The 12,709-nt window shown below is 33.7% G+C and overlaps 1 protein-coding gene and 3 non-coding genes across 10 annotated transcripts; 3 read left to right on the top strand and 1 right to left on the bottom strand.

The window, feature by feature from the left end:
* Positions 1-341: 341 nt before the first annotated feature.
* LOC117915931 lies at positions 342-5,684 on the bottom strand. 7 transcript variants are annotated; one of them, XR_004651486.1, is made up of 5 exons: positions 5,404-5,684; positions 3,348-5,098; positions 2,841-2,956; positions 883-1,587; positions 342-644 (listed from the first exon to the last, which is right to left on the bottom strand). XR_004651486.1 is itself a non-coding variant. In XM_034831689.1 (4 exons), exons 1-3 carry the CDS (start codon positions 5,512-5,514, stop codon positions 1,156-1,158), a joined length of 477 nt encoding a protein of 158 aa, XP_034687580.1. In that variant the 5' UTR covers positions 5,515-5,684; the 3' UTR covers positions 342-761; positions 883-1,155. The 7 variants fall into 7 exon arrangements, 1 of the variants encoding a protein (XP_034687580.1); XR_004651487.1 differs by having other exon boundaries at positions 3,348-5,094; XR_004651488.1 differs by lacking the exon at positions 5,404-5,684 and having other exon boundaries at positions 3,348-3,675; positions 4,612-5,390.
* On the top strand, positions 1,006-1,108 carry LOC117917166. Its single transcript, XR_004651632.1, has one exon. It is a non-coding gene; the product is annotated as a U6 spliceosomal RNA (small nuclear RNA).
* LOC117917167 lies at positions 3,503-3,605 on the top strand. The gene has a single exon (XR_004651633.1). It is a non-coding gene; the product is annotated as a U6 spliceosomal RNA (small nuclear RNA).
* Positions 5,572-5,674, top strand: LOC117917165. The gene has a single exon (XR_004651631.1). It is a non-coding gene; the product is annotated as a U6 spliceosomal RNA (small nuclear RNA).
* Positions 5,685-12,709: the final 7,025 nt, after the last annotated feature.

The raw sequence follows: 12,709 nt of genomic DNA, 5'->3' as shown, positions 1-12,709 counted from the left end.
GCACATTATCATAATATTATTTTAAAATAATATATAATGCAACTTAACAATATATAAACACTTATAAAATATATAATTTTTATCCACATAAAAAATATTATTATCAAATCTTACAAATTATATATATATCAATTTTTATAAAAAAAAAAAAACTAACTTTAAAATATCCATTTTTACTTTTTATATAATCTTTTTAATATTTTTAAAAATTTTATTAATTTTTTCATTATTAATAATTTGTGTCAAAATATCCATAATATATCCATAAAATCAAATGGATATTTTCTTACCTATCCCCACCAAACAATAATCTCTCAGTTCAGTGTTTGAAAGATGTAACCTATTCTGCAAGAAACCCAGATAGAATTATATACAGAGAAAACATAACTACAAAGCAGAAAGAGAGATCTTTCATAGATATGGGTGTAGAAGAGGATGAGGAGAGGAGAGAGGAGGAAGACAAAGAACGAACACCCAAAAATTGATTCCCAGAAACAATACACATCTACCACTATAATCCAAGCCAAATATGGAGAATCTAGGTAGAAACTCCCCAAAAAAGGGTAATTGATGAGAGGCCTTTCACCATCTTATCAGCCCCCTGGTTCAAATCAATGGGTATATATCTCCATAACCTCCTTTTCCTGAGACACCCAAGAAAGAGTTGTCATTAAATTCTGTCTCATCCACCATAAGGTTAGGAACACCTTGTGATTTCACCTCTTTTCAGGCCTTCCACTACTAAGGTTCCAATCAAAACTCTTTCATTGTTTGGAAGATGAAAATACAACAATGAAGTGAACCAATAAAAATAATACATCAGCAACCAAAGGAAACAACAAAAGAAGCAATGAGAAGTCAGAACTGAGAAGCAGACCTCACCTACAGGTTGTGGGCCCATGTTGTTCTCCTTTTAAGTTTGGTTCATCCAAAATTCCATTCCCACATCGAAAAATTATGAAGCCAGCAATGTCTTCATATCTATCAGCTCTCCCACCAAAGCTTGTCTCTTCGGAGACATCCGATAAAATTGGAACGATACAGAGAAGATTAGCATGGCCCCTGCGCAAGGATGACACGCACAAATCGAGAAATGGTCCAAATTTTTTTGTCTTTTTCTCCCCCAAATCAACTTTCAACTATGAACAAATTACATTACAGTGCCCATCTCTGCTTCAGAACCAGCCATTTCTCTGAAACATGAACTGAACTATGGTCAATCAAAGCCTTAGCCAGTTGCCAGGAAAAATGAATAGTACATCTTAAAACAAAGAGGGAAAAGAAGGATTCAATCTCCAATCATAGCCAACTCGGTCTTGAGTCTTGACTCATGCAAGCCCAGTTCAATTGAAAGCTTTGAGGTCGCAGGTTTAAACCAGTTTAACATTCAAATATAAGCAGAAGTATATTCAAGTCATTTCCTTGAATAATGTGTTTGACCATCCAAACAAAGCTCATGGATTGACTGCTACAAGGTTATGAATTGTGAACAATATGATAACGGGATGGTTGAAAGCAAACCCCCTTTATGTGATTTTGTTGTTGGGCAAGAAGTCATCAACCAATAATCTGTCAAGATTTGAGTGTCTGAAAGATGGAATCATTCTTTTATCAGCAGCACGAATATAATTAGTAATCCCGAAAAGAGAAAATGTAATGATAAAGATGGATGAGAGAACCTTCAAAGAAAAAGAAATACAAGATAGGAAGAGAAGGTAAAAAAACAGAGAACAAATGCCCAACATGGAACCCAGAAACAATACTGCAGCATAGAATAACCCAAGTAAAATCTGGAGAAACTCAAGGATAGTTAAGTCCCTAAAAAGGGCAACTGATGATATTACCTTGACCACCTTTATCATCCTGGTTTTCCAAGCAAAGGATTAGCCCACATTGTAACCAACGGGCATATCCCCGTAACCCTCCTACCCCAAGACACCAAATAAAGCATAGTTGTTAAATCTTTCTCCAACAGAATGTTATTATCTCAACTCTTTCAGGCTTCTATCACGGCTTGGTTCAAATGCAGACCAAAACTCTATTTCCCAAAGCAACATAATTCTAACTATGGAGGCATAAGAATTACCATCTCTCTTTCAAACAAGCATCAATTATATAATTCCTTGTTTTCCTTAAAATATGGAAAATTTGCAGATAATCACAAATTGTCCCACAGTGGAAACTACCCATGAATTCCTTTGCTATACTATATACAGAGTACAGCAAATGAACCCAAACCCATAATACTTCCACAGGTGGATACTGTATTTCCATTTCAGTTTTGCATACCATGGTCATCCACATTGCAACTTTCTAAATTTGTTAAGACTGGCCAAAGAGTAAGAGCTCAACCTCAGAACTTCAGCTAAGGAACTGTATGAAGTATGAACATAGGAGTTACGATGAAACATTGCTAATTTGAAAACCAAAGGCTAGTTAGTGAAAGTTGAACCTACTCAGCATATCTCATGTTTCTATAACTGGAGATAAGGTGTTCAAAGTTGTATTATTGTGATTTTTCCCTTTTTTTTGGGTCAAGTTTTGAGGTCCAATCCATTTCATGGAATGAAAATCTCTTACCAAGAGATTATTCAGAAAACATAAACCCAATACTCTGAAACCATAAAATTAATCCGACGCTAAATGACATCAAACTAATCAATAGATATCCAAAATGTAATACCCTAAACACTAAACAAAAACAATTCCCACTGAATTCTGCAAACATTCATTGTGGAAATGCTTGAACAAGGAAACTAACATTTCAACCGACACTAACCCAACTAATACAGGAATTTTAGTACCCAAAGCCCAAAACCAAATACATCTTAAACCCGTACCTCCAAACATCCATTCATGTGAAAACTTGAAACAACCCTCCATTTTACCACCTAATGTCAGTGCATGAAGCTCGTATAAAGAAAGGTCTCTGACTAACAGTTTCCTGTAGAGAATTCTGTACCAATAAAACAACAACAATAGGTCATAGGTTAACAGTTTACTTTAAATAATTGTATGCCCAAAACAATGATCACAACATTAATTACAGGTTGTTTGGTTCTCTGGAAACTGTGACAGAAATAAAAGTGATGGAAATTTGAACCCAATAAATTTTTCATTCCCTCTCAGCTCTCCCAACTTTTCTCATCAATTTTTTGGTTGCATAAATTTTCCCCAAATTTTGACAATATGTTCTTCCAATTTTGTTGAGTAAAAAACCAAATAGAGTTGGATGTTTTCCTTTGATTGTCTATCAGATGAAAATATAAGTATAACAAACAAATGAAGAAGTAAAGAAACAGAACATATCCACAACCAAATAAAGAAACAAGAAAAGTGACCCTCACTTTCAAGTTGTGGACCCACATAAAGGCGGTGCAGGTTGAGTGAAACGGCATCGTTTTGGGCAGCCGGGGGTCTTGACATCCCCATTCCCATCCCACATCGAAACTTTAAGACCAGATATGTTTCCTCATATATTGAAACTCCACTGTTAAAGCTTGTCTCCTCGGAGACATCCGATAAAATTGGAACGATACAGAGAAGATTAGCATGGCCCCTGCGCAAGGATGACACGCACAAATCGAGAAATGGTCCAAATTTTTTTTTCTTCCCTCCCCACCAAACAAGACCTTTCTCCAGGTAAAAGTAACACAACGTCCTTCTCCTGCATTCCTGCAAAAGTTAAACCTACTCACATAATTCATGTTTCTATAACTGGTGATTGAATTCTGGAAGGAAGTTTTGTGCTATAATCCATCTCATGGAATGAAAATCTCCTAGTGAAGAGACCAATCGGAAAACAGAAACACAAATACTCTGAGACCATAAAATTAATCTTAAGCCAAATGACACCAAACTAACCTACCGATACCCAATATGTAATACCATAAGCCCTAAACCAAAACAATTCCCATTGAATTCTGCAAACATCCATTTTGAAAAGATTTGAACAAGGAAAAGAACATTTCAACCATCACTAAACCAACCAATACTCCAACTTATTCTGAAATTTACTACCCAAAGCCCTAGACACAATGCATCTTAACCCCATATCTGCAAACATCCATTCATGAGTAAACTTGAATAAGGAAAAATATTAAACAACCATGCAGTTTACCAATTGATGTCAGTGTAAGAAACTCATAAAAGATAGAACCCTGATTAACAGTTTCCTTTAGATAATTCTGTACCAATAAAATGACTGTAACAATAACAATAGGTCATTGCTTAACAGTTTAGTTTAAATAATTGTATACCCAAAACAGTGATGATAACAATAATTACAGGTTGTTTGGTTCTCAGGAAACTGTGAAGGAAATGAAAGCGAAGCACAAGGGGAAAAAATGTGGCAAAAATAAAATAAAATACAAATTTGAACCCAATAAAATTTTCATCCACTCCTCCCAGATTTTCTCACCAATTTGTTGGTTCCATAAATTTTCCCCAATTTTGCTCAATAAAAAACCAAATAGAATTGGAATTTTCCTTTCATTCATTGTCCAATAAACAAATAAAGAATAAACCCACAACCAAATAAAGAATATACCCACATACAAATAAAGAAACAAGAAAAACAATGAGAACTGAGAAGTGAACAGCGACCCTCACTTTCAGGCTGTGGACCCCCATGAACTCCCTTACGCGATACAGGTCATGTGAAACGATAATGTTTTGGGCATCCCGTACCCACTGTCCCACATCGAAACTTTACGAATAAACTGGTGTCTGCATATTGTCCAGCCATCGAGAAATAGTCCAAATTTTTTTCTCATTTCCCCCCATGTTTTTTTCCATTCCAGACCATTCTCTGTCAAACATATGAACACACTATGGCCTCAGCAACTTGCCCCTGCAAAATCAATTATACTTGCTGGGAAAGAAAGGACCAAATCCCCAACCATACCCTTCTTGGTGCTGGCTCAAACAACCTCAAATTCAATTGAGAACCTTGAGATGGCAGGTCTAAGCATATGTCACAAATTAGAGCGAGGAGCATGCACTATAAAGGTTATGAACCCAGAACCAGATGATCAAGAGATAGTTGACAAGGAACTCCCTCTCTATATGATTTTTGTGTGCGAACAAGGTAATCTGTCTTTGATCAGAAACATGAATAGAATTATTTATAGAGAAAAGGAAACTATAAAGAACGATTGAGAAATCATAGAAACCCATAACCCTCTCTATCCTAGGACACACTAAAGCATAATCATTTATTAGCTTCAACACCAACAGTCTCACTGATTCATCTTCGACTCTGAAACCTAGACTAAATCAAAGTTCAACCCAAACCAATATCCCAAATCAAAGTTCAAAATATAAGTACAACTAAGAATTAAAGAAATAAACGAACAGAACGTATCCACGACCAAACAAAGAAACAAGAGAAGCAACCCTTACCTTAAGATTGGGGACCCCCATGAACTCCATCAGGCGCTGCAGGTCATGTGAAACGACAACGTTTTGGGCATCCCATACCCAACATCCCCCGTCACTTCTCTCATCCCACATCGAAACTCCACCAATAAATTAGTGTCTTCATATTATCCAGCTCTCCTACTGAAGCTTGTCTCTTCGGAGACATCCGATAAAATTGGAACGATACAGAGAAGATTAGCATGGCCCCTGCGCAAGGATGACACGCACAAATCGAGAAATGGTCCAAATTTTTTTTTTCCTTCCCTCCCCACCAAACAAGCTGACGAAAAACGACGTCGTTCTCGTACCTGTCTTCACCACCGACACCCATCGCCATGTCAAACACTGCACTGTAAAATTTTTGGTCCAGGTAAAACGACGTCGTTACTATCACTTCATGGCCATGGTAGCGGACGCTCTAGCAACTGTTTTTCAAAACAGTTTTGAAAAACAAATTTTGACTTTTGTGAATCTCATGTATTTTTAACTTATTATTAAATATGTTTTAAAAATAAATTTTATATGTGATGTTATTTTTAATTCTTCTCAAAATAATCATTTTTTAAAACAATCTTTACAAAATAAATAAAATTAACTAAAAAATATCATCTAAAAATACTCTATTTTCTATTTTTAAAAACAAAAAATAATTTTTTTGTTATCAAACTTTTTTTGTTTTTTAGAGAATAGAAAATTATTCTCCAAATCAATTGTCAAGACTTATATCTTATTTATTTTCTCATCTATTCTTAAATTTGGATCCCTTAAATGATAATGAAAATAGAATAAAATAATTATATGAAAAATGAAATCTTATTTTTATAAGCGGAATTTTAAGTCACGTTAAGTAAAGTTACTTTGATTCTTTTAGTTTTTTCAAAAAGAAAAAAAACAAAATTTTAAAAAGTTGTTTCTAAAAATAATTTTTTATTTTTTATTTTATAGGTAAATTATAAATTTAATTTATATAATATAAATTTAATTTAAGTCTTATTAAAAATAAAAGAATTTTTTTAATTACAAATAAGTTAAAAATAAATCATTTTTTATAAAATCATAAATTATATATTTTTTATAAATATTATAAAATTTTGGATATTAACATCATCCTAAAAGCATAATTGATTTATTTTGTTAAAAATAAATAATAATAATAATAACTTAAAATTAATAATTACTAATACTATTTTATTTTAAATGAATTTGAAAGAAAAAAAAATTTGAGGTATAAATGAGATAAATTGCTCATTATATATATATATTAGTACTTAATTATAAAAAGAATGTAGTATTCTAATTTTTTTATTTAATTTATAAATAATTAATCAATTTTTTGAATTTTAAATTATTCTTAAAAATTATAAGATTTATTAAAGAATTTAAAACATTAATTATTTATTATTTAGTTTATAATTTATTTAGAAAACATAGTTATATGTATAGGAAAAATAGTAAATTATGACTCATGAAGTATTAATTTTAGTCTATTATTTTTTTTGTAATATATATATATGAATTTTGTATTAAGCGTTGGCTAATTTAGAATCTATTTATTTAATAAAAAATTTAAAGAATTTAAAAAGAAATTTAGAAAAACACATGATTTAAAGGAAAATCATTTTTTAAGATTTTTTTTTTTTTGTATTGTGTGGTAGAGAGAAAATAAAGAAATATTTTTTATTATATTTTTTTTTTTGTGGTTTTATTTATTTTTTTATTTCTCTATATTTTCTTTTTCTTTTTAAAAAGTGATAAAAACAACTTCTTATTCTTTATTCTCTATTTCACTTTATTTTAAAAATTATTTCTATAAAATAACAACCAAACATTTCTATAAATTTTTGTTGAATATTTTTTAAAAAAAATAAAGCATTGTTTTTAAATTACACAGTGAAATAAACTTTTATTATTTAGCCAAAAAATTATCAAAGATATTCTTTAAATGAAAATAAAAAAATTATTTTAAGCTATTTGTATTTTGAGAGATTTTTTAAATGAAAACAAAAAAATAAATAGCACCTCTCAACCAAAAGAACAAGGTCCTCCTCTACCAAATCCAAATCCAAATCCTCCATGTATCCATGGAACAAATGAATAAAAAATTAAAAATTCAATTACTCATTGAATAATTTCAACATCTTCAGAGATGGAATTGTTTTCCTTTTTTAATGCCCCTTCCCTTTATCATATTCCAAAATAACATTAGAAATTAAAAGTAGTATGAGGGATGAATCCAAACTGTCAGGGGAGCAAATCCATCAAAGAGGGGGAAGAGAGAAGAGATGAGGATGACAGAGGCTGTTGTTAAAGGATAAGTGATCTACTTCCAAAAAGCGATTTTCTTGGAAGGGGTGCGGAGCCAAGTTGAGAGAGTGGTGGGTGAGCTGAAGCGGATGCAGTATTTTCTGAATGATGCACAGGCAAGGCAAAAAGGAGATGAGAGAGTGGGGAACTGGGTTTCTAAAATTCAGAATGCTGCATTTATATATAAAGGAAGATATAATAGAAATCACTTCATCTTCAAGAAGTACTGGACAGATGGATCTCTATAAGGGCGGGAAGTGAGAAGGAAATTGAAGGCATCCAGATAAGGATCGATCCAGGACATCTCCTAAAAGTAGGGTAAGCTATGGAATCAGTAATACTGGAGAAGGTACCCAACATCTAGCGGCTAGCGCAAATCAGAGGCCGCAAAAGCTCAGACAACCATCTCCTCTTGTTGGTTTAGCATTGGCAATTGTTGTATTGGGAGGCCTGCTGTTCTGGAAAAGAAGGGAGTGGATGCCATGCTCAAAGCTATATCAAGTTTGGCCTCCTTCCTTGGAGATCTTGATTTCTTTTATTTAAGTCTTTTCCCAGATGAACATTTATCTCTGTAAGAAAACTATATCGTATCTTTTTTGTGGGTTGCAGAGGGATTCATTCCCCAACAAGGACAAAGAATATTGGAGAACATGGCCGAGGGTTATCTCACCCAGAGTTAATGGACAGAGAAACTTGGTAATGGTTAGAATCGAGTGTGAATGAGAGGGTTAGAGAATGCCGGATTCATGATCTAGTGAGTCTTGTTCATTAACAAGGCAATGACAACTTGCATGTCTCCATATGATCAAACAATTGATTATAAGCCTAGCTGTCTCACCATCTGTTACAAACTATGGTCCTTTCTGCTCCATTGCATTTTCCCCTTTCCCCTTATGAGCCATGTGAGTTCCACTAGCACTGTAAACCATCAGACTCACTACCAGTACTATGACCTGCACCAGAATAGATAACACCTATGGACACCTCCCACTTTTCTAACAAAGACCTTGTTCTGAGCTGGCATATAGCTAAGGATAAAATAAGGGTTTATCAATTTATGGTACTTGTCATAGCATGGTTGAGTTTGTATGCTACCAACATGTACAATCAGGACTCCCGTCACTGCAATGATGTGCCCCATATTACAGCCTTCGTCATGGGAGAGAATCAATTTTTTGAACTTTCAACCATGAACAAAAATTACATTACAGAGCCTATCTCTGCTTCAGAACAAGCCATTTCTCTGAAACTATGGTCAATCAAGTGCCTTAGTCACTAGCCCAGCAAAATGAATTGTACATCTTTAGAAAAAGGCAAAAAAAGGATCAAATCCCCAATCATACCCACCTTGGAAGTGGCTCATTCAAGCTCGATTCAATTGAGAGCCTTGAGAGGTTGCAGGTCTAAAGCAGTTTAACAACATTGGAAAAACAAACCTGACCTAAAACTTTGGGGCTTACACATGTGTCTGAGAGGCAACAAGAAGATGGACATGGTGTTGTCCTTTATAGCAAACATAGGGTCTCATTAAAAATCTAAAAATGAATTTGAAAGGGAAGAAAGCGAGCACAATCAAATATAAGCAGAAGTATCTTCAAGTCATTTACTTGAATGATGTGCATGACCATCCAAACAAAGCTCATGGATTGACTGCTACAAGGTTATGAACCTTGAGTGAAGACAAGTAATGTAATCAGAACTTCAGTCAAGAAAATGTTTGAACATAGCCGATAGCACTTATGGTGAAACATTATTAGTTTAAAAAACCACTGGCTAGTTAGTAAGCAAAAGTTGAACCTACTCACATAATTCATGTTTCTATAACTAGCGATTGAGTTCTGGTTAGTAAGCAAAAGTTGAACCTATTCACATAATTCATGTTTCTATAACCGGCGATTGAATTCTGGAAGGAGGTTTTGTGCTCTAATCCATCTCATGCAATGAAAATCTCTTAGTAAAGAGACTATTCAGAAAACAGAAACACAAATACTCTGAAACCATAAAATTAATCCTAAACCAAATGACACCAAACTAACCAACCGATACCCAATATGTAATACCCTAAACCCTAAACCGAAACAATTCCCATTCAATTAAAAAACCACTGGCTAGTTAGTAAGCAAAAGTTGAACCTACTCACATAATTCATGTTTCTATAACTGGCAAATTGGCAATTGAATTCTGGAAGGTGGTTTTGTGCTCTAATCCATCTCATGCAATGAAATCTCTTAGTAAAGAGACTATTCAGAAAGTAGAAACACAAAAACTCTGAAACCATAAAATTAATCCTAAACCAAATGACACCAAACGAATCAACTGATACCCAATATGTAATACCCTAAACCCTAAACCAAAACAATTCCCATTGAATTCTGCAAACATCCATTTTGAAAAGATTTGAACAAGGAAAATAACATTTCAACTATCACTAAACCAACCAATACCCCAACTAATTCTGAAATTTTAGTACCCAAAGCCCGAGACACAATAACCCCATCTCTGCAAACATCCATTCATGAGAAAACTTGAATAAGGAAAAATATTAAACAACCATGCATTTTAACAATTGATGTTTGCTTTAAGTAATATTATACTTTTGTGGCAGAGTCATTTAGGATCCTATATTGTTGAAAATGATTCCAAAATAAAAAAATTAAACAGTCAAAGGTTACATTAAATAAGCTTGTTATATTGTTGAAAATAATTGCAAAAATTATGGACCACAAATTTAGGGTTGCAAAACAAGACAAAGGAAAATGAAATTGGGTTGGGCATGCCATTGAAAGAATTGAAGGCATAAATATGTTGCCTAAAGTCGGCTTTTCCACTGTCTTCAGTCTTCACCATGAAATTGGGTTGGGCATGCCATTGAAAGAATTGAAGGCATATATATGTTGCCTAAAGTCGGCTTTTCCACTGTCTTCAGTCTTCACCCTGGGAGATGATCATTTTTTTGTGTTCCAACTCCAGAGAAAAGTTACATTCCAGACGCTACTCTCTGGTTTCAGAACCAGCCATTAAACAAACATGAACTCAACCGTGGATATTTGAGAAGAAAAAGAGCCACATAGGTTACTTCACACCATCTATCCTCCTAAGAAGAAGCTTGGTTACAAAACCCATATACATATTATGCTAATGTGCCTTTGATGAACCACATCTCAGGCCTCTTTATAAATTTATATAATAAAGCTCACAGTAAGGGCACACAAGAATTTAAATCTAAACAGGCTCATCTTCAATTCATTTGCTCAAGCAATGGAATTATATCATTGTTCCAAACCCCCTGAAGACAATGACTGACAAGTATGACCATTCTGACTGTTCAAACAAGCTCATGCAACCACATCAAAATCAATAGGAACAAGGTTATGAAGCACAGATTAGATGCAAGGTTATGAAGCACAAACTAAATGATCATATGCCTCTATGTGATGTTCTAGCTAAGCAAGATAAAGACATCCAAACAAAGGAGCGACCCGCATTCTATTAAGATTTGTTTCAAATGCAGATAAAAACTCCCACTTCCCAAAGTAAGATAATTCTAAGTATCAAGTCATAAGAATTCAAAATCATGTTCACACCATTTCTCTTTCAAACAAGCATCAAGCAAATAATTCTTTTTTTTCCCCCTTGAGGTATGAAGCATTTGCAATTAATCACAAATTGCCTCACAATGGAAACTACTCATGAATTCCTTCCAACCATATAAGTTCATACAATATGGTATATGGAATATGATGATTGAAGGTTCTAAGTTCTAACCAAAGAATTATTGTTGCATGCATTACTAAGCATATGAGAGACACATCTCAACCTTCAAATTTATATCTATAGGAATTTTAGCATTTTTGTTTCTTTTCAGTTGGTTACCGCCAGAAAATAAAATTTTGATCCAGCTGCCACACTAATGATAAAGGTCTAGGCAAAACCGAAGTTTCTAAGGTTGTGTGCACACCTTTGAGCAACAGAAGTGACACACCATGTTCTTATATTTTGTTTCGGACACCCATTTTCTAGTGTACTACATGTCATTACTTGCTAAATAGCTACTTTAATATGTTTCACTAAGTCTCTTCCATCAACTGAAAATAAATAAAAATGAAATGAACTTGCAAAACCTATTTAAGAGTAAGAGCTCGGCCTAAAAGCTTTAGCTGAGAAAAAGTGTCGAAGTAGCATTTCTAGTGAAACATTATTATTGAACACCAATAACTACTTTAAGTTTCTTGCTCTAACTAATTCCTACCAATGATGCAAGTCATTTATGAAGAGATTGATAGACAGCTGAAACACAAATCACTCCCAAACTATGAAATTAAACCTGATAAAATGAAACAATATCCCAACTAACAACAAAAATGTAGACAATATTAAAAAATAAACCACCTTACTAGCTGATGTTTTGACTAATATGATTTTGCCACATGCAATATCTCCATAATATCAAACAATTGATTATAAGCCTAGCTGCAACAAATATTTTTAATTGACGATAGAAAAAATGGTAAGGATTTGAGGTAAGCCTAGCTGTAACAAATATTTTTAATTGATGATAGAAAAAAAACTAAGGATTTGAAGCAGGAAGCAACATCCAAAAATACATTCAAGGACCTTAACAAATGATTCATTAAACCATACATAGAATCAAACCCACCAGTGGAGAACCGGACATCAACCATACACCTTGAACCCATCAGTAGAGTCAACAAGCCCATAAAATCATCATGCACACAAAACTTGTTATCCTATGATCAACTTCAGAAGAGTCCAGCTTGGTGTCCTTTTACCAAGAAGAATTTTGGTCCCTACTAAGTCACAACTCTATCCTGCATTTCCTGCCCTTGCAAGGTATTGGCCAATCATGGCAAGCAATAAAACCTATCAATCCTAATCATCTAGTAGAATACCATCAAACCCTCTTACCGCTCTGAATATATTACTATCTACAAATTACTTAAAATCATGGCAGGGAAAAGATGAA

Source organism: Vitis riparia, chromosome 6 (assembly GCF_004353265.1).
Source record: "Vitis riparia cultivar Riparia Gloire de Montpellier isolate 1030 chromosome 6, EGFV_Vit.rip_1.0, whole genome shotgun sequence".
Classification (NCBI taxonomy): domain Eukaryota; kingdom Viridiplantae; phylum Streptophyta; class Magnoliopsida; order Vitales; family Vitaceae; genus Vitis; species Vitis riparia.
The sequence above is the reverse complement of the archived record's forward strand: the minus strand, read 5'-3'. Positions and strand labels throughout refer to the sequence as shown.

What these genes read in the sequence shown, in the direction of transcription:
- LOC117915931 (XM_034831689.1), bottom strand. Translation starts at nt 5,514, where the DNA reads ATGTGGGATGAGAGAAGTGACGGGGGATGTTGGGTATGGGATGCCCAA. An exon ending in TGGGGGTCCCCAATCTTAAG is followed by an intron (nt 3,676 to 5,403) that starts GTAAGGGTTGCT and finishes TAACTTTTGCAG; the next exon opens with GAATGCAGGAGAAGGACGTT. An exon ending in TGTGGGTCCACAACTTGAAA is followed by an intron (nt 1,194 to 3,347) that starts GTGAGGGTCACT and finishes TTCATGTTTCAG; the next exon opens with AGAAATGGCTGGTTCTGAAG.